Here is a 23,782-nt window from a genome sequence, read left to right on the forward strand (position 1 = left end):
GTGGCAAAAAATTACTAAAGTTAAATGATTAAATACAGGTTGTTGATAATAAAACCAATAAGCAAGCAAAATGATTAGTAGTATTAAAACAAGCACTTTTATTGAGAATATGAAAAATAGATATAAGTCAAGTAGTAGGTTGTCAGGATGGTGCAGCACGGTGGCTCGTTGGGTAGGACTGTCACCTCACAGCAATAAGGTCCTGGGTTTAATCCCTAGGTGGGGTAGTCCAGGTCCTTTCAGTGTGGAGTTTGCATGTTCTCCCCATTTTTTAAATGTTAGTATTTAGTATTTCTTTATAATGAACAGTGAAGTCTAATATTTAAATATCTCTGCTAAATAAACTGTAATTTAGCACTGAGGTAAAACAATTACTTCAAGGATCACATTATAAAATGTAACGCATCATGGAGACTTTTACTGTGCTTGGATTTCTGCGTTCCTTGAGAGCGAGTATTATGTTAGCTTCGGTGCTAGCTAGTGTCGTATTTTAACGTGTAACACCCTGCAGTCAACAATGAGGTATGTTTATTTATATTGTTTTTGTTTATTAATCAAAGAAAAAAAATAGTTTTGTTAACAGTTAATTTGTTTACAGTTAGTCACAGATGAGAAACATGACCGAGTTCTTGGGGTTCCAAGCAGAATAATAGCTAGCGTTCGCTGTTTGGGTTTAATGTTAAAATGACATTTTGTGTAAAAATACTGTACAGTTACGACATTTATACAATTACTTTATATAAAAAATATAATGCCAATTGTTTTTGTAGGCTGTTTTTTTTTTTGGTTCTGTGTAATCTCACCACAGGACTTATTTTCAATTTTTGTGTATATTTTGTATAGGTAAACGAAAATTGAACTACAATAGAAAGTAAATAAAAGTAAAAAGACCAAAAATTAATGTTTTCTAACATAAGTCAATACTTACGTTTTAAGTGTAAGTCATGGACAATAAGAATTTATGTATAATACTAAATACTCTAGTTTTTCTTTTAATATATATGCTTTAATATCAATTTGTAATAAACACTAGGTTTGAGAAGGACAGTGTTAAATATGAACAATTGGTGGACAAAATAATAAAAAAAACAGCATAGGTAGTGCTAAAACTTGACATCTAAGGTCCGTTTGAGCTGTATAGTAGGTGTATGAATTAAAAACATATTTTGGTATACAAGGACAGACTGGTTTAAGCTGACAGACTGGCAAAGGTAATTTAAATAACTTTTTACAACCACCAAAAGACCACATAAGGGTCCACTCCAGTTGGTCAAGAATTTGAAGCAAAAGTAGCCACAAGCTTACTGAAACTCAGCCTGTCTTTTGTTAACCATTTTGGCTGGTTTCATTAATATGAAATTGAGTTCAGAGTTTTTATTTTGACAATGAAAAGGTGTTCCACATAGTACAGAGTGGCAGGTAAGCATACATTGTACATTATGTAGTGTAATTCAGGAGCCAATAGCAGGTAAAAAAAAAAAGTTCACTTTGTTAAAAAGAGACGTCGCACAATTGTTTACAGGGCAGTTCTTAATTGTCCTGACCACACACACACACACACACACACAATAGTTTTGTTTTATTAAAGCTATATAAAACAAAAGCTTTGTTTTATATATTATTTTTGTCAGTGTATGAATCATTTTTGTCCCCTTTTTTTGTTTGGTTTTTTTTACTGGGGGATAAAGAAGGAATTTTTCCCCTTTATCTCCCAATCTAGTAATTTCCAACTTCCGATTGTGAATCTGTTTTCACTTTCACAACCCCTGATCTGATCAAGCAGAGCAGGCTCAACACCCCCGACATAAATCTGCCAGCGTTGGGATCCCACGCTACATATGACTTCCCCTTACTTGTGCAGGCCCCTAGACCAGTTCAGGACATTGCATCCCGTAAAACCTTTCCTTCCTCAAACATGGCCACTTGTGTTTGAGTGAATGCCTGGCTAAAATTTTACTCGCGAGTTCGAACATTTTGCAGTGTTAGCGTGTTAGACTGCTAAGCCACCTGAGAAGGTTTGCTTGTTTTTAAGACTAAGACTTCAACTGTAGGCCTATTTTACTGTAGCACAGATCCAATACTAGGTCTGGAATGCAAGTTAAATCTGCACAAAAATTTGAGAAATGTCCCTACTTGTTGAAACCAGCCAGCTTAATATTGTTATAAGAGATGGTGTAGTATGTTTTTATATTTCTCTTATGTTTGTATATTAATCCCAGTTGAGAATACTATTCGATTCCAAAATGTTTATCGTTTTACATGGAATTTACTTTGTTTATTTGGTGATCAGTGCTGTCCAATCTTCAGCATCACCTTTTTTGTTTTCTAACCCTTGAAGAAGTGACCTGGCCTTGCAAAGCATCCTTGTTCTACATACTTATTCTAAATATTACCCTAAGAGCAAGAAAGCCAGGTCAGATTTGCAGTTATGATGGTGTCTCATACATGATTATAAAGCACCAGCATATGAATGGTTCTTCACTGATTTATTAGGTAAGTCATATGTTGAACCCTTACTTGGATATCAACAAGAATGGCTTTGACTACATGATTTTCTCCTTATCTACAGCCATCATTAAGTAAATAACCTGCAACTTGACCACTTTGTCTCATCTTTCTCAAAATCTCTTTTACTGATTCACTAATTTTTTTACACCATCTCCAGCTGTTTCGTCATCTGAAATCCTTCCGTCCTGCACCATGTCACACAACTACTGCAGAAGAAGCCCACCAGATGATTTTCAGTCTCATCAAGACATGTATGCTGATTCGTACCAGAGGAAGTCGGATAGGTATCGAAGAGCTGCATCTCAGGAACCACCCCATTCTATGGCAGCTTCCAGCAGATCTGTGGACGTTTCCGTCCGTCTACCTGGAAATGCTAGGTCCTTTCTTCAAAGCTGTGGACTTGACCCAACCGACCTCGCCCAACTTGCAGAACTTCCTGAGCATCTCATCACTATCGACACACTTCCCAAACTGCTTTTACAGATCAAAGAACAAAAAGTGTCCAGTACTTTATCTTCCAGGTCCAGCACATCTGTTTGGGAAGACAGCAGCAACTTAAAATCCATCAAGTATCCATTAGATAAGTCTGCACCTTCAGCGTTTCCTCTCCCCCCAGATCAAGTTCAAAGCTGGCAAGACCGCTGGGGGAACCCTCGTCAAACAAGAGCTGTGGCTAATGGCAGTAGTGGCTCCAGTAGTAAAAGCAGCAGAGTTCTGGACTATGGTCGCTCCAGGGACAGTGACGACCTATATTACAGCAAAAAAGTTTATACCTCAGCAGCATTAGAGTCTTCATCAACAGATTCACACTCTTTTACGAATTCTGACAGAGGTCTAAGGCCTTTGCTTTCTTTCGTAATAGACAGTAATAATCTTTGTAAAAAGGTTCCTACTAGGAAGGAGGCATCAGACTTCTTAGGCAAAGTTCCCCCAGTTTTTCCTTATGCATGCATTCTCTGCAACATCACAGTACTTTCTAAAAAGGTAAGTAAGTTAAACTTTCACACAGCCATTACTGTTCATCCACCAGTCATACCGAAGAAGTACTGTAAGTACTAAAGTCTGTAAGTACTAAAGAATGTTATACAGAAATCGGCCATGATAAATAATTTAATTCTGCTGTCTGATTGCATTGGGCATATTTTACAGATGTCAAATAAATTTTCACTGATCAAACATTACTTTTATTGAAACAATATTTTAACATTTAAAATACAAATTACATCACTTTTCTATGTAGTCACCTTCCAATGCATTTTTCTCAGCGTCCTGCCAACTTTCACATCATCATCACATGAAAATCTTCTCCCACTTAAAGCTTCTTTGAGCATTTCAAAAGGTGGAAATCAGATGGCGCTAAATCCGGACTATAAGCGCTCTTTCAGTCTCTCAGACTGACAGCCCTTATGCAGTTGAGGTTCATAACATCTGTAATTCTCTGCAATTTGGATTTCTTTTTCTCTGTAGGACTGGACTGTGCACATTAGGAATACTCAGCATGCCAACAGTCAGTTTAATCTCTTGCAAAAGTAAGTACTTACTTTAAAATAAAAAAAATAAAAAATTTTATGTCTTTGTCACCTAGTTGTATGTAATTGGCCAGTTGTGTCTTTCTGACCTAGGATGGTGTACTTAACAAACATTTCCTCATGTAATTATGTGTAGATGTGTATAGTAGACAGCAGCTTCTTTTCAACTGCATGAGGGATCAGTATCACATATGAAGAGTCACGCACTGCTCTCCATTATTTCCAGTCTCTGTGCAGGCCCAATCAATCATTTAACAGAGGCCATAATTGCAGCAGCCATGAGAAATCCTGTTGGCCCGCTGTCCCTCAGAAATAGCCCATCATATCTGTGTAAGTTCCCGGCCAGCCTATAGCAAAGCTGACATTCCACCTGAGCATTCGAATGCCCCTTTTTTCCACACATTCTCCTCCTAATTCAAAACTTGCAAGTTCAAGATATGAGCTCAGTGTGCTAGTGTGTTTTATCGCCCTGAAATTGAAGCTTTTAGAGTTTTATCGTAAATATGCCGTAGATGTTACAGATTATTACAGATTATTGTTAAAAGCTGTGCTGTCAAATTATTGTATCAGGATTATTGTCACTATTTACTCTCAGAGAGTGTCAGAGTTTACATCAATGACAATTTAATCATTATTTATTTTTGTAGGTACCCTAAGTGGGATCATACTCTTGAATCTGCTAGAAGGTAAATACTTAAAAACAATTTTTGTGTTGCATTACAGTAGTAAAGCTCTAATTTGTTGTTTACACTAGTATTGTGTGTACAAAATGTTATTAACTATCAATTTTGTAATTGAATAGGAATGAAAGCCACCTACCACCAAAGCACAGCTTCTCAGATACAGGAGGTACAAGTCTTCATTTTTTTCCAAATATATAGCTAGTTACAAAAATACAGAGGTGTTCTCAACTGTTGTATTGGTAATGGTGGTGGAGAGCACTGCTTAACACATCAGGCAAAAATCCATTGGTGTTTAGGTTGATTAAAATCAATATTTAAGGGTGGCTCAGTGGTTAGCACCGTTGCTTCTCAGCAAGAAGGCTGGGTTTGATTCCCAGGTGTAGCAGTCCAGGGTCTTTTTGCATGCATGCATGCTCTCTCCATGGATGTGTGGGGGGTTCCTCCAGGAGCTCCGGTTTCCTCACACAGTCCAAAGACATGCAAGTTTACTTAACTGTGACTGTTTGTCAGTGAACTAAAACAGATGTTATTTATTTATTTATTAGGATTTTAACATCATGTTTTACACGTCTTGGTTACATTCATGACAGGACAGGTAGTTACTGGTTACGCAAGATTCATCCGTTCAAGTCCTTAATGTCAAACACAGTCATGGACAATTTTGTATCTCCAATTCACCTCACTTTGGACTGTGGGAGGAAATCGGAGCTCCTGGAAGAAACCCATGCAGACACGGTGAGAACATGCAAACTCCACACAGAAAGGACTGGGACCTTCTTAAACAGATGAATCATGTGTAACCTGTAACTACCTCTCCTGTCATGAATGTAATCAAAGTGTAAAACCTGACATTAAAATCCTAATAAATAAACAAAAATCAGTATCTGGTTAGTTTAATGGTCACAGAATGATCTTATATTGTTTTTGTACTTTTTAAACTGTTCCAAGACATATTGTGTCTAGTTAATAACAGCTAAATATAATAAAGGATTTTGACTTTGTCCCCTGTCTGTAGTTCACATAGTTTCATGTGCTGTGTTGTTATATGAACGTGTTTACACTTAATTTCATGCGTTTTGTTGATTATTCATATTTCTGGCTTGGTGACTTCATGGAACAATGTTACAGTGAACTATTTATGCACGTGAACAAGTGTTTGTCTTGTACCTGACTCAATGTATTGGGTGGGGTTTTGTTTGTTTGCTGTGGCTTAAGAAGAGGAATGCATTTGCTCTTGTCATGTGACTAACAGGCATCAGAACTGGTTTGAGCAATTACGTTTACATTGGATTTAAACATTTATTGGGTGCATTTACTCAAACATTCAATAAAAAGTGTGTGAACAACCAATTGTAAACAAGGTCCAGGTTGAGCCCACAAGAAATAAAGCTATTGTTAAAAAAAAAAATCTAGGAATGTACTGGGCTTACAAGTTTTTGTCTTAATACCTTTAATGCTTTTTTTTTTTTACCTTTTAGAAGATTTCAGGATGCCAACCAAGAAGGAATTATCAGCCTTCCAAGGCAGAATCCCTCCTGTTTTTCCATACTTGTGTGTTCTTTGTAACATTACTGTCCTCTCTGAAAAGGTAAGTTTAGTCTTCTTATAGCCAGCATATGCACCTGCTACTTAAAGATACATAAATTACCTCTCATAAATCTGGAAATATTAATAAAAATGGTTCTATGTAATGCAAAATATACATGGATTTTCTTATTTTCATATAGGAATGGTCTCTGCACATTACAGGTGCTTTCCATGCTAAGAGTCAGCTTAAACTTCTGGAAAAGTAAGTCATTTTAAACACATCATCTTAAGTTCACCTATTTCCGTAATGGGTAAACATAGATGGCGTTTCAGTTCGGGTGTTTATACCTAATTAATAAAAATGGTGGCAATCTGGTCCCATTGTGGTTTAGATGTAACATAAAGCCTCCAAATAGGGGCATATGTGGACAAATTCATTATGTGTTTATGTGCCTGTTAAATTAGTTTATTTAATTATAATTTTTCTCTGCAACCCATTTTCTGGCCCTTGGGTGGGTCACGGTCCAGGGTTTGAAAAATGGTCTAGACCATTGGAGTTTCAAACCAACCTCATCAGACTTTGCTTTGTGCATAGGGGCATAGGTCAGGCCCAAACAGAAAAAGGACCATTATCTAATTTGTCATTAAGTAATGGCAGCTAAGGGGAGCTGAAATAGGCTCTCAGATAGAACTGCTGGCCTGGAGGGCAGAGCACAACCTCATTGACAAACAACCTGCAAGAAAGTTAAGCTGATAAAAAGGATATGCCTGAAAGAGTCATTAGAGACAAGCCTTACCTGTGACGTAATCACAACATCTAAAGTATGCGAAACATCTAGATAAGCCAGAGTCATTGTGGAAACACGTGTTGTAGAATGTTGAAGCTAAAAATAAACCTATTAAGAAACTATTTGGAACCAACTATCTGGAACCAACTGTCACAGTTTTTTTAAATAGCTCAAGCTAAAAAGAGGATGGCTTCAAATAAAAGGACACACCATAAACTACTTCAAGAAGCACAGGCAGATCATTTTAAAATGGCCCTCACAGTCTCATGACTTCAAATATCTGTGGATAGATCTTAAACCTGATGTGCTGCAAGAACAAGATGCTTTAAGAACATCTTAGATCTAGAAGTGTTTTATACAGAAATAATGAGAGGGTTTTTTTTTTAATTCAAAATAGAAACAAAGCTGGTCACAAACACACGCTGATATTACTTATTACACTTATTACAGTGTTCAAACCTTTGCACATACAATAAGCATTCATTTATTTCATTCTATTTGTATTATAACTAAAGTATATTAAAATATATTTTCTTTTTTTTTTCCCTTTTATCTGCTGCCGTATAGTCTGTTATGTCTGTGTAGATGCCTGACCAGCTGATAGCATCACAGAGATTTAAACCCTGGATCTCAGCTGCAGTGGGCTAATGTGGTTTTTCCCATTGTGCCACCCAACAGCCCCCACTTTGAGACTATCTATATTTAAAGGCGTAAGCCTAGATCAGTAGTACTTTTATACATTAAAAATATCATTTCTATTTCTGCAGGTACCCAGAGAGGGATCAGGGTCATGCATCTGCTAGAAGGTAAATAAATGTTGTCAAAGACTGTTAACATGATTGTTGGTTTAATTATTTTGTATGTTAAATCTTTGTTTTTTTAATATTATTATTTATTTATTTATTTTTGTATGATGGATTATTTAGCACCAGGGTCACAGCAAGGGTCACAACAAGGCACAGCTTTCTGAAGTTGCTGTGTTTATCACAATAGCATGATGATTTTTTCTGGGTTTCCTGAATCTTTTCTCATTATTATGTATGGTAAATGGTAGTTGATGGCACTGATTTGTCCCCATCTTGCTCTGTCCTGAACATCCTTCTCTGTTACACCAACCACCTGCATGTCCTCCCTCACCACATCCAGAAATCGCCTCCTCTTGCCTGGAGACTCCATCCTCTGTACTCTTTTTTTCCATATAACTCTCCTCAGAACATTCCTTCCCTGTCTCCTACTTTTCCCTGACCCAACAGTAGTATAGTTTAAGCTGGTATCCAGCCTGTTAACAGTGGAGTGATACTTGCACCCCCAATGGCTAGGTTGAGGAAAAAACATGACTGGCATGCTTTGTAAACCTTTATCTCAACCCCATCTTACACCTCTGATCTTGGTTAGAAAAGCAGTCATAGTCATACTGTATTTCCAAACATAGTGAAAAGCCTTTCAAAAAGATTAATGCCTATTTCAGCAGAAAAGGGGGACTAAACTTGTCCTTAGCACAATTTTATGTAATGCTTGAGTGTCCCTTTGTATTAGAACATATATTGTGCTTTGCTATCATGTCCCAAAAACAGGTCATGTGTTTCTCATTTACAACATTTCTTACCATTCAGAGATACTGATGTTTATGACAAACGAGAATCACAAAATTCAACTTGTCGAAGATCTACCTCAGGAGAACACAGTTCTCACAATGGCTCTCCTAGTCCTAAAAGAAGACGCTCGTCAGACAAGATTCACTCTTCTAATGGTCAGCGGTTAAAAGAGAAAGATGATTCTCGACACTCCAAGGAAAGATCATCTAAAAAAAAATCCTCTCATTCCTCACGTTCGACTGCTAATCCTGAATCTTCAAAGAAGGCATACAGTTCTTCACGTTCTCCTGGTAAAGACGGTTCTTGGAAGAAGTCATCTCGATCCTCTTATTCTCCGGCTACACGGGAATCAAAGAAGTCATCTCGATCCTCTTATTCTCCAGCTACACGGGAATCAAAGAAGTCATCTCGATCTTCTTGTTCTCCATCCAAACTTCGGAGTACAAATTCAGGTGGAGATACTGCAGTGAGACAAAGTGTCGGCGACAAAAGTGTTGCAGCACAAGACTCAGACAGTGACCTTGTAGGGATGAAAGTGATCGCAGATAAGGGAGAAGAACTAAAACTCGAGTGTGAGGAGCCAGACCCAAAAGAACAAGCTGAAGTACTAAAGGAGGAGGTATGTTTACTAAAATAGTGATTTTTAACAAACAAAAAAACTAATTTCTTTTTGGTGTCTTTGGACCAAATGTGTTTTTAATTGTAGTCAGTGTTTAGTCATGACATAGCAATTCATAAGCATATCTTTTTTGTTCTACTTCACATACCATATCCGGACATGGGACCAGCACTGACAAGTGCACCTCCCAATGGCTAGGCTGTTCAGCCATCAACCACACCAAACATAGCTTAAATCTCAGCTGTACTGGTTCGGCACAGCACCCCCCAAGCATATTTAGCAATTAATAATCATACATTTGACTAGAACACCTAAAAAGCTAATGGCTAATGTTACCAGCCTATTATACTGTAGTTTTGTTAATGTTATAACTAGCAACTATCTTCTGTTGTGCCCATGTTATATTTGGCTTTCCTACCTAAAGTAAAAATACATGGTCACACACCTTACCAAGTGTGTATAGACATTTGAAATACCTATGTGCTAAATGTATAAGTTGCCGCCGTCATACCTGTCAGCCTCCATAGCGCTCCAAAACGCTATGCAGTATTGGGTTTCCTCTGACACATGAAAACGTATAGCCTCATAGATCACAATTTATTTATTTAATAGGATTTTAACATTTTTGGTTACATTCATGACAGAAATGGTAGTTACTCATTACAAAAGATTCATCAGTTCAAGTTTAAAGTCAAACACAGTCATGGACAATTTTGTATCTCCAGTTCACCTCACTTGCATGTCTTTGAACTGTGGGAGGAAACCCATGCAGACACGGGGAGAACATGCAAACTCCACACAGAAAGGACCCGGACCGCTTTACCTGGGGATCGAGCCCAGGACCTTCTTGCTGTGAGGCAACAGTGCTACCCACCGAGCCACTGCACCACCCATATACAGTAGATCACAAATAGCTTTTGAACTACATGTAGACAAGTTGCAAACACAGCACAGTCACCCAATTGTCCATCAGCTTGGTTTTGTTGTTTTTGTTGACCAACTGTTTGTACACAAAAATACACTAACCTAAAGTTTATGGACACCGAAACATTATATTCATTTCAACATCACATCCAGAATATGGGCAGTGCTCAACCGCTATCCTCAACTGTTCTGAGCGTTTCAATCATACCATGCACTGATGTTGGAGCTCCAGTTCAATTCTAATCATTATTATTATTGGGCGTTTATTTTAACTTGTGAGAGTCTTTGTCCTTGTAAAACTTACATTACTCTTTATTAAGGCAGCTTCACAGATGAATAGACTGTGGTTTACTTTTTTTGCTTATCTCAGTATTGGTGATAATAAAAAATGACATCACAGGACAAGTCAGTGTAAATATCTATAATATCGAAATTGCCTTTTTTATAGGATGATTTTGACTTCCCAGAGAACTTTGAAAACTGTGTCATCTTAGATGAACTTCAGGAGGAAACATCTTCATTTTGTCAAGGTATTTCTCTTTCTCTTTGTTTTTGCAGAAGAATAAAAGACCAATTGTTTTCAAATAACTGATTGATTATTTATGGCTTTCAGATGAACCAGTACAACCAGCAGACAATGAACCAACTGAGGTAAGATTTCTCCTGTAGTTTCCAAACTGCTCTTGTATTTTGTAAAAAAAAAAAAAAAAAAAAATAGTATAATGTTTGTTTTTGAATGTTGCTCCTACATTTGCTGCTTTATTTGACTATTTCAGGTGGTGTCTGATGAAGTAACAGAAGCCGTAGATAATCCAATCCCTACCACCAACACGGACACTAAGTCAAGTCATAATGAACCCCAACAGTCTGAAAACTTAGAAATCAGTGAACCAGCTATGACGACTGAGAGCTCTGATGTTGTCCTAACTAATCCTGACCAGTCTGTAGAGGAACAGGACAGTGAGGCAGTAACAGACAGCTTTGAGGTGAATTATTGTACAAGTAGTTAGTTATATTATGAATGTGCTGTATTCTAAATAGGACATGTTAATACAATCATAAAAACATGTTTTTTATTTTAGGAAGCATTTAATGAAGTTACCACAAATTATCCAAGTGCTGCCACCTCAATAAACTCTGAGCAAAGTCATAAAGAACCCGATCAGCCTAAAGAAGAGAGTATCAGCACTATAGCTGCAGAGACCAAGAACTCCGAGGATGTACAAAATACTGTTTCAGAGGAACAGGACATAGAAAACGTTACAAACGGCATGAAGGTAAATCCATTATTATGCTGGTAATTCTGTTAGGAATGATGTCCAGAATGTTTACTTGTTACTTTTATGTGAAATATTTTAGGAAACTTTTGGCAAAGTCCTTGAGGTAAGAAACCTTCCAAAGGCAGAAGACTACACAGATTTGGATTTAATAAACATTATAAGGAGATATGGAAATGTTAGCCACCATGTATTGCTTCACAGTCATAAAAAGGTAATTACGTCTCCACAGTTTACATGAAACCTATTAATGAAGCCTGGCTGATGACTCAAAAAAATATCTGTTATTTGCATGTACGGACCTGCCACCCTTTTGAATCGATTCAGTACATACTAGCAAAAACTTTAAAATGGAGTGAATATAGAATAACATTTTAACTGCAAATGCCCCCAGACAGGTGTACCCCACAATATTAATAAACAGTGAAGTAATACAGATGGTTCAGCTACACACATAACTAGCAGGTGTATAAAATAAATTATATAGAATACAATATATGCATCCAATTTCATCCCAGATTTGGTGTTAAACAAACTACTGTTTCTTTTAAAGGGGTTTGTTGAGATGGAGAATGTCTGTGATGCTGAGAGAGTTGCTGCTGATGCCGAAAAGCAAGATGTTGCACTACGTGGTCATGTTTTGATGATCAAAGTGTTGCAGAAATACAGCAGTTTACCAGCAGAAGGGTAATTACTTAAAAGTTTATTTATTTATGTAATTATATATAACTTCATGTCACTGCTCATATTGCACTTAGGTAGAGGTTTCCACTAAATTATTTGTTTAACTGAATGGAAAGGCTAGTAATATAGTTCACAAGAGAAAAACCCAAGGACCAGCACTTTGGCAAAGGAACTTGACCGATAATACAAATGTTATATAAGTCAAGTCACCTTTATTGTTATAGCACATTTAAAAGACAACGTGTGTCAACCAAAGTGCTGTACATTAAAATCAGTTATAAATACCACTCAACTATGCAACATTTAACAAATAATTAACATACATACAAAACAATATACAGTGTATCACAGAAGTGAGTACACCCCTCACATTTCTGCAGATATTTAAGTATATCTTTTCATGGGACAACACTGACAAAATGACACTTTGACACAATGAAAAGTAGTCTGTGTGCAGCTTATATAACAGTGTAAATTTATTCTTCCCTCAAAATAACTCAATATACAGCCATTAATGTCTAAACCACCGGCAACAAAAGTGAGTACACCCCTAAGAGACTACACCCCTAAATGTCCAAATTGAGCACTGCTTGTCATTTTCCCTCCAAAATGTCATGTGATTTGTTAGTGTTACTAGGTCTCAGGTGTGCATAGGGAGCAGGTGTGTTCAATTTAGTAGTACAGCTCTCACACTCTCTCATACTGGTCACTGAAAGTTCCAACATGGCACCTCATGGCAAAGAACTCTCTGAGGATCTTAAAAGACGAATTGTTGCGCTACGTGAAGATGGCCAAGGCTACAAGAAGATTGCCAACACCCTGAAACTGAGCTGCAGCACAGTGGCCAAGATCATCCAGCGTTTTAAAAGAGCAGGGTCCACTCAGAACAGACCTCGCGTTGGTCGTCCAAAGAAGCTGAGTGCACGTGCTCAGCGTCACATCCAACTGCTGTCTTTGAAAGATAGGTGCAGGAGTGCTGTCAGCATTACTGCAGAGATTGAAAAGGTGGGGGGTCAGCCTGTCAGTGCTCAGACCATACGCCGCACACTACATCAAATTGGTCTGCATGGCTGTCACCCCAGAAGGAAGCCTCTTCTGAAGTCTCTACACAAGAAAGCCCGCAAACAGTTTGCTGAAGACATGTCAACAAAGGACATGGATTACTGGAACCATGTCCTATGGTCTGATGAGACCAAGATTAATTTGTTTGGTTCAGATGGTCTCAAGCATGTGTGGCGGCAATCAGGTGAGGAGTACAAAGATAAGTGTGTCATGCCTACAGTCAAGCATGGTGGTGGGAATGCCATGGTCTGGGGCTGCATGGGTGCAGCAGGTGTTGGGGAGTTACATTTCATTGAGGGACACATGAACTCCAATATGTACTGTGAAATACTGAAGCAGAGCATGATCCCCTCCCTCCGGAAACTGGGTCGCAGGGCAGTGTTCCAGCATGATAATGACCCCAAACACACCTCTAAGACGACCACTGCTTTATTGAAGAGGCTGAGGGTAAAGGTGATGGACTGGCCAAGCATGTCTCCAGACCTAAACCCAATAGAACATCTTTGGGGCATCCTCAAGCGGAAGGTGGAGGAGCGCAAAGTCTCGAATATCCGCCAGCTCCGTGATGTCGTCATGGAGGAGTGGAAAAGCATTCCAGTGGCAACCTGTGAAGCTCTGGTAAACTCCATGCCCAGGAGAGTTAAGGCAGTTCTGGGAAATAATGGTGGCCACACAAAATATTGACACTTCAGGAACTTTCACTAAGGGGTGTACTCACTTTTGTTGCCGGTGGTTTAGACATTAATGGCTGTATATTGAGTTATTTTGAGGGAAGAATAAATTTACACTGTTATATAAGCTGCACACAGACTACTTTTCATTGTGTCAAAGTGTCATTTTGTCAGTGTTGTCCCATGAAAAGATATACTTAAATATCTGCAGAAATGTGAGGGGTGTACTCACTTTTGTGATACACTGTACATACGCACCAACATATAAACATGTAAATCAAATAAAACCACAAATGGACTCAAATGCCAAAGAAAACAAATTACTTTTCAAATTTAACTTAAATGCATCTATTGTGTGGGACTCCTTTATGAAAAGTGGAAGACTAAAAAGGCCCTGTCACCCTTGAACCTCATTTTGAGAGCGTGGAATAGGTAAGAGCAGCTGGTTGGAAGATCGTAGAACTTGTGGAGTGGAGTGAACACAGAGAAAGTCTGCGATATAGCTCGGAGCCATGCCGTGTAAAGCTTCCAGACATGCAAATGCTGCGGCGGGATCCCGATAGATGTAACATGGGCGTCGTACTGTTCCCATAGCAACACAGCATGTGTAAACCTCAGTAGGCAGGTGAGTGTTTGAATTTAAGCGCAGCAGCTCCGGTCCCGAGTAATAAGGCATATCACCGTATATGTGAAAGTATATGGCAGACTTTGAATCATTACCCGAGGCAGGGTAAAGTCCATGAATAAATCCAAACAGGACTAAAATTGCCACAGCAAATTCAGAGTTGGAGCAGGGCAGCAACGGCTCGTGTTAGGCAGGCGACAGTACAGATTAAGTCCAGAAAACTCCGGGTGCAATAAAATCCAATTTAAGGATGAGTCCAGACTGAATGTTGTCCTCTCGTTCCTGAAGGAGTAGCGATAATCCACCAATAAGATTATTTACTAATTAAAATTCTAAAAATAATAAAATACGGTAACGGTAGCGGCAGCCAAATGCGCCAGCGTTCACCATCACCATCCAGTACCCAACAGACGCCGAGACCATCCGATGAAAAACAGGAGCGGCAGAGACCACAAAAAGACGAAAACAAAAGAAAAACATGACAAAAATACAACAAAACACGGCAAAACATGACAAAATACAACAAAACACGGCAAAACATGACAAAATACAGCAGCGGTGTATAAGAAAGTGTATAAGAAAATGTGTACTTAAAGTCTTAACATGCACACCACTTCAGAGTGTTTGAACTCATGAGTTTAAATCTCAGTAGAGTCATTGATCTGGCTGGACATCCCCACAAACACATCTGGCATATAACAGATGCATTTCTCCAGAGCGACCTTCAATTGTGAACAAACACAATGCAAGAATTTAAGAGTTAAGGGCTTTGTACAGGGGACCAGCAGAGTGGCAATGTGGCAGTGGTAGGGCTTGAACCAGCATCCTTCTGATCAATATTCCAGTGCCTTGTCCACAAAGCCGCATGTGCCACTGTATATTAATTACTTAACTTTATAAACTGCATCATTTTGATCTCTACCTATAATTTCTTACGAAAATAAATCCTGAACAACTTCTCTTCTAGGTTAAGTGCTGATTCTGATTCTGAAGATGAGGATAACAGTAAGGTGAGTTTAAATCTTATCAATCAGATGATTAGGTTTAAGTTTAAGGTTTAAGTCTTAATCCCAGTGGCTGATTTTTTGATGGTTCTTGAATTACATTCGACCACATTTGCGACCACAAGGTTTTATGTGTTCTATAATGGTCAATTTGACTGTCGAGTGAGGAAATAGAAAAATTAAGTCACATTCAGTACATTCTACACCACCAAATTCATTTTGTGTATATTTTTTACTTTGACTTGCTGAACTAAACAAATACTGGCCTTTTACATTTTTACATTTTTGGCCACAAGAAACAGAATGTTTTAACAAATGTGCCCTATTGTATGAAAGTGGAATAATTTCATGTTATTGCTAAAATTATTCTTAAAAAGTTTAGGTAAGAATATAAAAATGTGTTTGGAGTTCCAGAATGCCCAGTAAAATTTTGTTTTTCTTGTAATATATTGTATAGAACCAGAGTGATGCTGCATCTGAAAATACAAAGTCTGAGCCATCAAGTGATGCTGTACTACTAAACCAGCCAGTTGGTAAGAGGAGTAGTGTTTTTTCACATAATACAAGCCGAACCTTTAAACCGTATCAACCTTCTATTGTGTGTACTATTTACATTTACATTTCATAGTATGACAACAATTATTTTATTAGAATTTAAAATATCTAATAAATAAAGTTCAAGCTTTAAATTGGTTTGTTTAGGCTCTCATTATTAAACCTAGTAATCGCAGGGCAAAAAACTCATTTATATTTGACACTATAAATGTTTGTGCTCTGCTGTGTTTTGGTGGCATATTGTTTTTGACTGCATCTATGTTGTATAAATGAAATGATTATCTGTATTAGTCTTAGATATTTATAGCCCAGAATGAACTGTCCTTTGTGTACAAATGTTCTGAATTGATTATTGACATAACCGTTGTGAATATGTGTGAGAGATTTAAGTCACCTAGAGGTATTCGGCTTATTTCTTGGCAGAGCTGGTTTAGAACATGGAATGCATGCATGTAGAGAATTAACTTTGGAATTGTATCCACAGGAACAGAGTTTGTGCGTCCTGTAGTGGGATATTTCTGTAACTTGTGCAATGTGATTTATGCAAGTGAAGAGGAAGCGAAAGATGAACACTGCAGAACTCCATCGCACCGTGAAAAAGTGAAGGTAAACATTTGCTTTTTGCTTAAGTGATATTTATGCAGGTATAAGATTCCTTTACTGTTAATGATTACAAAATATTACTGTACTTAAGGCGCTTGGGTTGTGCAGTGGTAAATTACGCTAGCTTACAAATGCAGGGATCTAGGGTTCCAATACCCAGTGCTACTAGCCAACCGGGCGTCTACATATAGACATGATTGGCTATGTCTGAGAGGGCAATGGCCAAGGCCCTGCGATAGATTGGCTCCTGTCCAGGGTGTGTTACTGCATTGGACCAAGTGATTCTCAGGAAAACCGGACTGGTAAAACATGAAAATTAGTCAAGGATTTAATATAACTGTACTGTTATTTTTTTGTTCTTTCTTAGGAACACAAGGCTAAAAATGGATGAACATTATCTCTGTTAGAGGAATTACACTGATTTGCTCAGGAACATACCTTCAATCGTCCTGATTAGCAGAGAACGAGCTGAGAGGTGTCTTTGTTTTAATATAATGGATTGTGATTGTAATTATTTATTATATAAAAGCAAATGCCATGGTACATTGTGCAATATGATTTCATGTTAGTTGTTCTGTTTGTGTCTTAATATAGCAGAGCTAATTGTAATCTGTATTGTTAATGTTTGTTTTTGTTTTTTAATTATTTGTTATTTGAATTGTTACATAATGTTTTATTTTACTGTAAAAAATAAACTATTTAATATGATATAGTTCTTATTGTAATTTTTTGTCTATTTAGACAAATAAACATTTTATTTATTTATTATTTAACATCATGTTTTACACTTTGTTTACATTTATGACAGGACAGGTAGTTACAGGTGACGCATGATTCATCAGTTCAAACACAGTCATGGACAATTTTGTATCTCCACTTCACCTCACTTGCATGTCTTTGGGTTGTGGGAGGAAACGGGAGCTCATTAAGGAAACCACAGAAACAACCCAGACCACTCCACCTGGGAATCCAACCCAGGAACTTCTTGCTGTGAGGTGACGGCACTACCCACCAAGCCACCCTGCTGCCTAAATAAATACATGTTCTGGAAATATTTTAGATCCTAGTTTTACATACACTTTATTTTTAATATACAGCATGGTGGTAATTGCAATTATGATCAGGATGAAGTGGTTACTAAGAAAAACCTATGATGATATTTTTTTAACTTATTTTATATACTTTTTTGACGTTTTGACATAGATCATAGAGCGAGGCACACCTGAGTCGATAAGGTAAATTAGACATGCAAGCGAAAAGGGATTGTGTAAAGAGGTAAGAAAGAACCCAAAGATCATTCTAAAAGAGCCTCAGGTCCTGTTCAAAGGATTGGAGAACAATCTCTGTTAATGCAGCACTCTGTTAACAATCAGGCCTTAATGACTGAGTGGCCACTGTTGAGTGGACATGCTTGGAATTTGCTAAACAGCATTTATAATGGTCATTAATATTAGGCAGAACAGCAAGCACTATGTCTGATGAAAAGCATCATGCTGTGTGGTGCTTTAGAAGAAGAAGAAGAATGCTTTTATTTGTCATTTATACATATACACATGTACAGTACTTCTTTGCATAACCCAGCTTGTTTGAAAGCTGGGGTCAGAGCACAGGGACAGCCATTGTAGGATGCCCCTGGAGCAGAGAGGTTTAAGGGCCTTGCTCAATGACCCAACAGTGGCTGCATGGCAGAGCTGGGATTCAGACTCTCATCCTTTCAGCTGATAGCCCAAAGCTCTACCCACTGTCCCATAGCTGGTTGGGTTATGAATCGTGAGAATCCATCTTTTTGTCAGTATGGTAAGTTTTGCATGTTGTTCCTCAGTCCACGTGGTTTGTCCACCTTTATTTTACCAGCCAAGGTTACTTTCAAATGCCACGACGTAAGAGTGAATGTATAGTGTGTAATGTCTTGCAACTGACTGGCACTCTGTCCAGGATGTCCAGCCTTGTGCCCACTGTGACCAATATGAAGTGGTGAGTAAACATGAAAGAATACATTGTGTGTATTACTGTTATTGATAATGTATTATTATAATAATATTATTTCCATGAGGTTAGCGTTTAGCTGTTAGCCAACAAGGCGCGTGTCAGAGACTCCGATTTTTGATTGGACGACATGTTTGTGTTTCTTGAATTTGATTGGACAGTAGTTACCCGTCCTCGCCTCAGCCTGACGCCGTCTCCATGGTATTCCAACATGGCAGCCCACGGTAAGGTAGATGTAGAGCTGGTCCGACTGAGATTGTTGTTGACTGTAGCTGCTAGTCTGAATTAGAGGAGCATCGTGTGTGTTTTAGTTCAGTAGTTTTAGTTTCGAAACAATAGCTTTTAGAATATAAAGTTGGTGTATCAAAACATTTAGATTTTAACATTAACTTATTGCTATATTACTAGTTACCTGTGCTAGATCGTGTTCTTACAGATTTGCTCGTTCTAGATTACATCTTACATTACAAAGCAAACTATATAAACTAACTAAACATTTACATTAAGCTTCAAATGACAATTTATTTACAACCATCCAGAGCTGTTGTGAATGATTTATTTATATATGTTATATGTGTCCAATTGTTACACATCAGTTACACAAGTTATTTACAGTATTGCAGTGTTCTGTCGATTTGTCCTACCTTATCAAAATTTCCTACCGTAGCTCAGATTTATAGATATAGTAAATATGTGAAAGTTTTATCGATGTATTCTTATTAAAACTAGACTACAGGCAGCACATCTCGATAGATATGTATCTTATAAGTACTGGTAGCACATCTTGATGGATTTAAATGTTATTATACACTATGGGTAGCACATCTCGATAGACCTATATGCCATGGTAGCTCAGTTGTTAAGGTACTGGACTATTAATCATAAGGTTCCCGGTTCAAGCCCCACCATTGCCACTGTTGTGCCCCTGAGCATACACTATAGGTAGCACATCTCTATAGACCTACATGTTATCATACACTATAGGTAGCACACCTCTATATATATATATATATATATATATATATATATATAGTTTCTCCTGACTGCATGTTTTTGGACTGTGGGAGGAAACCGGAGCTTCCGGAGGAAACCCATCCAGACACTGTGAGTACATGCAGACTTCACATAGAAACGACCCTGACTCTTCCACCTGGAAATCAAACCCAGGACCTTCTTGCTGTGAGGTGACAGTGCTACCCACCGAGCCACTGTGGTGCCCAGAAGGTTATAGTAATATTTAAATGTCTCGTGCACTGACCTCTTTTGTGAAGTTTCTAGTATAAAGTGGTGGGGGTTTTTTTTTGGACAACTAGCGGCTTCCTGTTATAAAATATAATATAAACACGTTTGGGTTTTTTGTTTTACAGGAAGACACCCTGTTGTATCCTTTTATTGTGATGTAAGCTTCCTCTTATGTTTATTTGCTCCTGTGTTGTCTTTTGAAGTGAACGATTATGTAAGTAACTGTTAGCTTCTTTAACAGAATGTCAGTTGTCTTCCACACCTCTGCAGATCCTGTTTTATTTAAATGGCTGGTATTTTGCTGCCTTCTTTATTGCTGAGATACTAATGTTTATTTATAAAGGTAAATTATATAACCCACATCCCCAATTTCTTATGTTGAACCACTGTTTTAGCCCAGTCTTTGTCCTCCATATCTGTAGAGTAATAACCAAAGACAGGTATTGCTGTAATGTTTTGCTGTAATTTATGGGGTCATGATAACGGTATGCCTGTCACAGTTATTACATCAGTACCAAATCACAATGATTTTTAGCTAATTGTGAATATTGGACTTGGATGCAGTTAATCATCAATAAATTAATATTATTAAATTGCTGGTGGTGGTTGAAGCCATGCAATGAATTGCTGTTCTGTCCAGGGTATTTCTGCCTAGGGCCTAGTGTTTCCTGGTGAAACCGGACCCGGCATGACCATGACCCTGATAAAGCAGTTGAATGAAATGTAATGATTCATTTTCTAGTAAACACATTTTTTCCTCAGGCCAAATGTGTCCAGAAAATCAATAGAGGCAATTGCTCATATTTCACAAATGTGACAGAGACATGCACTTCAGGAGTGCAGTGATTTCAAAACATACTTTTAATTACATAAATTGTGTTGTGTATGTACACTTTTGGCTTATGGGCAAAAGTATGTGGACACCTGACTTTGAGCATTTTGAACATCTCATTCCAAATAAAATGAACATTTATATGCAGTTACAATTCCCCCCTTTTCAGAAGTTTTTTGAGTGTGTCTGTGGAAATGTGTGCTAATTCATTCAAAGAGCATTTATGAGGTTAGGCACTGAGAAAATCATAATGGCTCTGTTTTTTTGGACTGGTTCTTAAACCATGTTCTTATTGACCTTGCTTTGACGCACAGTCATGCAGGAACAAGAAGCGACCTAAAAACATGTAATTAATTTAATATTATTGATTTTAAACAAGTTGGTAACAATGTGTCCACATCTGAACGATGTACTAAGGAGGGGTGTCCACATACTTGTGTATAAAGTAAATTTGTAAATAAAATTACATTTTTATATACTGTGTGCACTGATTTAAGGTAAATCAATTTTTAAAAAGCTAAGTTTTATTATTTATGGATTACCTCTTCAGGGGTGTTGCTGCCATATCCTCAAGCAAATCTTATACTGGATATTGCTCTGTTGCTGATCTTTCTTGGCCTTGAAACCCTGCGACTCTTTTATGGTCAGTGTACAAATATGTTAGAATTGACTAACTTTTTAAGGCTTTGTAAAACTTTGACTTTACTTAATGTTCCCAATTTAAATCCTCTGTTTTAGGTTGGAAAGGAAACCTGTGTGAGAGAACTCTGACTCTAACAGTTAGTGTTGGTGTTCTGGTGCCCTGCACGGTGTTAAGTGTCTACTTTTTGCTCCTGCAGACTTTTATTCTGCGTTTTGAATTCATTCTTAATGCTGTCTTGCTCTGTTTCTACGGCTTGGAGCTGATTCTGGCTCTGATGACCATTGCAGCTTTTTCCAGGTAACTTCTATTTTTTTGTGCTCAGACCTAAATCATATCAGCTACAATAAACAATTTAAAGAAACTGGTATAGAATAATAACTACTTTAATTTGACTTAAAAAATAATGAAATCGGGGTATTAGAGTTTCTACATCAACACCCTTTAAAAACACTAGAATATACTGAATATAGAGTCCCCGTGTCAACCAATAACGTAAAATAGCCAGAGTGCTTAAAACCACATAAACTATATGACAAAAAGTATGTTATACTCCTGTTCATGAGCTTTGTTGGCATTCCATTCCAAAATCAATGGCATTAATGAAAAGTTAAACATACACTACCCTCTTGCAGCTTAAACAGCCTTTACTTTACTTGGAAGACTTTGGCAAGCCTTTTTAATAAGAGTATTTGTGAGGTCAGGCACCGACTAAAAGGTTCTCAACTCCAAGTTCCTATTTATTGAAGAGGCCACTGGAGTTGTTTTTTCCACACTAAACATCATCATGCAATACGGATATGCCTTTCTAATGTGATTAATGTCACTGTTTACATGTATCGCCTGTTTTTGCTGGAAGCTCTATTTAGTGGAAAAATGATACTTCTGCGCTGTGATTTTTAGACCCCCAAAACACCTAATCAAAATTAACTTATGAGGTTTATTCACTTTTGTAGTTCAGACTTTTGTACAAGACTTAGCTAGTAATTGTGCAATATTGTGTGCTGTGTTAATTGTGACTCTTTGATTTTTAAATTTTTCACTATCATTCTGTGTCTTTTCCTTCAGGGCCAGTGGGTATTAAGAGCGTGAACATGAGGAATTATTTCATATGCCCTGAATTTGCTGCACATCAGTGGTATACAGTTTACTTATATTGCTTAGATGCAGACTACAAATAGTTACTGTTATTAGACAAGTAATGAAAAAAATATTAATATTCAATCACTTCAGTACATTTTTTCTGACTATTAAAATGACCTGTTTTGTATTTTTATATCACCAAATGCCTTTTAAATATTTAAATAAATGTAAGAGTTTTGTTATAAACAGTTTGCTTTTGGATATTTGTCTCACATGTTTTGGATCTTTAATCAATAAGACAATAGTAAACACAATATACAGTTCTTCAACAATTGCTTAAATTAGTATTTCGTAATAAAAAAAATACAATTTATTTACATCATTACAATCATCAATTAACCAAATTAAATTCATCATCAGACTAAATACAGCCAGACTTGATTACTGCCAGTTGAATCTACATCTCACTTAAATAAAAGCTTTCCAGACACATGAACAAGGTAAAGAGTTTAAACATCAAGTGCATGCTGTACAAAGCAAATTTAGATGAGATGAGAAAAACAGTAGAGGCTCTGGTGGCACAGTGTTGTATTACGGTAGCCCACCACTGCTGAGATCTGGGTTTGAATCTTAGCGGTGCTGATGGTGACTGGCGTCTACATAGAAATGAAGTGTAGTCAAGAACGGCATGGCAGTTTGGGTCGAAATGACAAGGGTATGAACCATATTAAGTTCATGCTACTCTGATGAGGCACCCACATCACAACATTAAAGGCAGTGTTATAACAGAACTTGTGGAGATTAAGAATATGCTGGATTGACAACATCACAATGTGGATTGCATTATTAGGGGCCAGTCTTCTACAAGACACGAGACAGAGGACATTGGAGAAATCTGACCTATCTGCAAAGCATTGATGGTGCAGTGACACGACATGACAGTCACATATACAGATGTTTACCCTGGGTCTGCATGGATTTTCTACATAACATAGATAAAGCATAATATAGACTGGCACAAAGAAACATACAGGAAAATTCAGTTTAAGATACTTGGAGGAAACCCCTACATAAATCCCGCAGACAGTGTCTGACAGGATCGAACCCAGAACTTAAGAAACCACGTATGCAGTATGTTCCGAGTCGCCTTGTTACGTAATTTTTTTTGCCACATCAGCATTATTCCTCAGCCCTGTGCAGGCGCCATCAGTCAGCCAGCAGGGGCTACAGTCGCACCAGTTATGAGGACCTATGATCCGACTTTCTTACCCCTAAGAACAACAGCCAATCGTTGTTCATACTGCCGCCCAGCCTAGTCGGAAAGGCAGAGTCGAGGTTTGATACG

At 37.7% G+C, this 23,782-nt stretch overlaps 2 protein-coding genes across 4 annotated transcripts; both read left to right on the top strand.

Annotated features, from left to right (window-relative positions):
• The first annotated feature begins 444 nt into the window (after window positions 1-444).
• Window positions 445-17,300, top strand: LOC134319426 (zinc finger protein 638-like). Of its 3 annotated transcripts, none has more exons than XM_063000603.1 (19): window positions 445-522; window positions 2,666-3,492; window positions 3,976-4,037; window positions 4,685-4,723; window positions 4,840-4,886; window positions 6,202-6,308; window positions 6,448-6,509; window positions 7,803-7,841; window positions 8,649-9,249; window positions 10,622-10,703; window positions 10,787-10,824; window positions 10,950-11,159; window positions 11,256-11,450; window positions 11,533-11,664; window positions 12,004-12,137; window positions 15,460-15,502; window positions 15,954-16,029; window positions 16,536-16,657; window positions 17,022-17,300. In XM_063000603.1, exons 2-19 carry the CDS (start codon window positions 2,701-2,703, stop codon window positions 17,043-17,045), a joined length of 2,805 nt encoding a protein of 934 aa, XP_062856673.1. In that variant the 5' UTR covers window positions 445-522; window positions 2,666-2,700; the 3' UTR covers window positions 17,046-17,300. The 3 variants fall into 3 exon arrangements, with proteins under 3 accessions (XP_062856673.1, XP_062856672.1, XP_062856674.1); XM_063000602.1 differs by having other exon boundaries at window positions 6,199-6,308; window positions 17,022-17,299; XM_063000604.1 differs by lacking the exons at window positions 15,460-15,502; window positions 15,954-16,029; window positions 16,536-16,657; window positions 17,022-17,300 and adding an exon at window positions 14,288-14,486 and having other exon boundaries at window positions 6,199-6,308.
• A 1,504-nt stretch (window positions 17,301-18,804) lies between these two features.
• Window positions 18,805-22,685, top strand: tmem216 (transmembrane protein 216). The gene is made up of 6 exons (XM_062999959.1): window positions 18,805-18,864; window positions 20,008-20,021; window positions 20,132-20,225; window positions 21,265-21,357; window positions 21,453-21,654; window positions 22,423-22,685. The coding sequence occupies exons 1-6, from the start codon at window positions 18,852-18,854 to the stop codon at window positions 22,436-22,438; spliced, it is 432 nt and encodes a 143-aa protein (XP_062856029.1). The 5' UTR covers window positions 18,805-18,851; the 3' UTR covers window positions 22,439-22,685.
• The last annotated feature ends 1,097 nt before the right edge of the window (window positions 22,686-23,782 follow it).

This window comes from Trichomycterus rosablanca, chromosome 8 (assembly GCF_030014385.1).
Source record: "Trichomycterus rosablanca isolate fTriRos1 chromosome 8, fTriRos1.hap1, whole genome shotgun sequence".
NCBI lineage: Eukaryota > Metazoa > Chordata > Actinopteri > Siluriformes > Trichomycteridae > Trichomycterus > Trichomycterus rosablanca.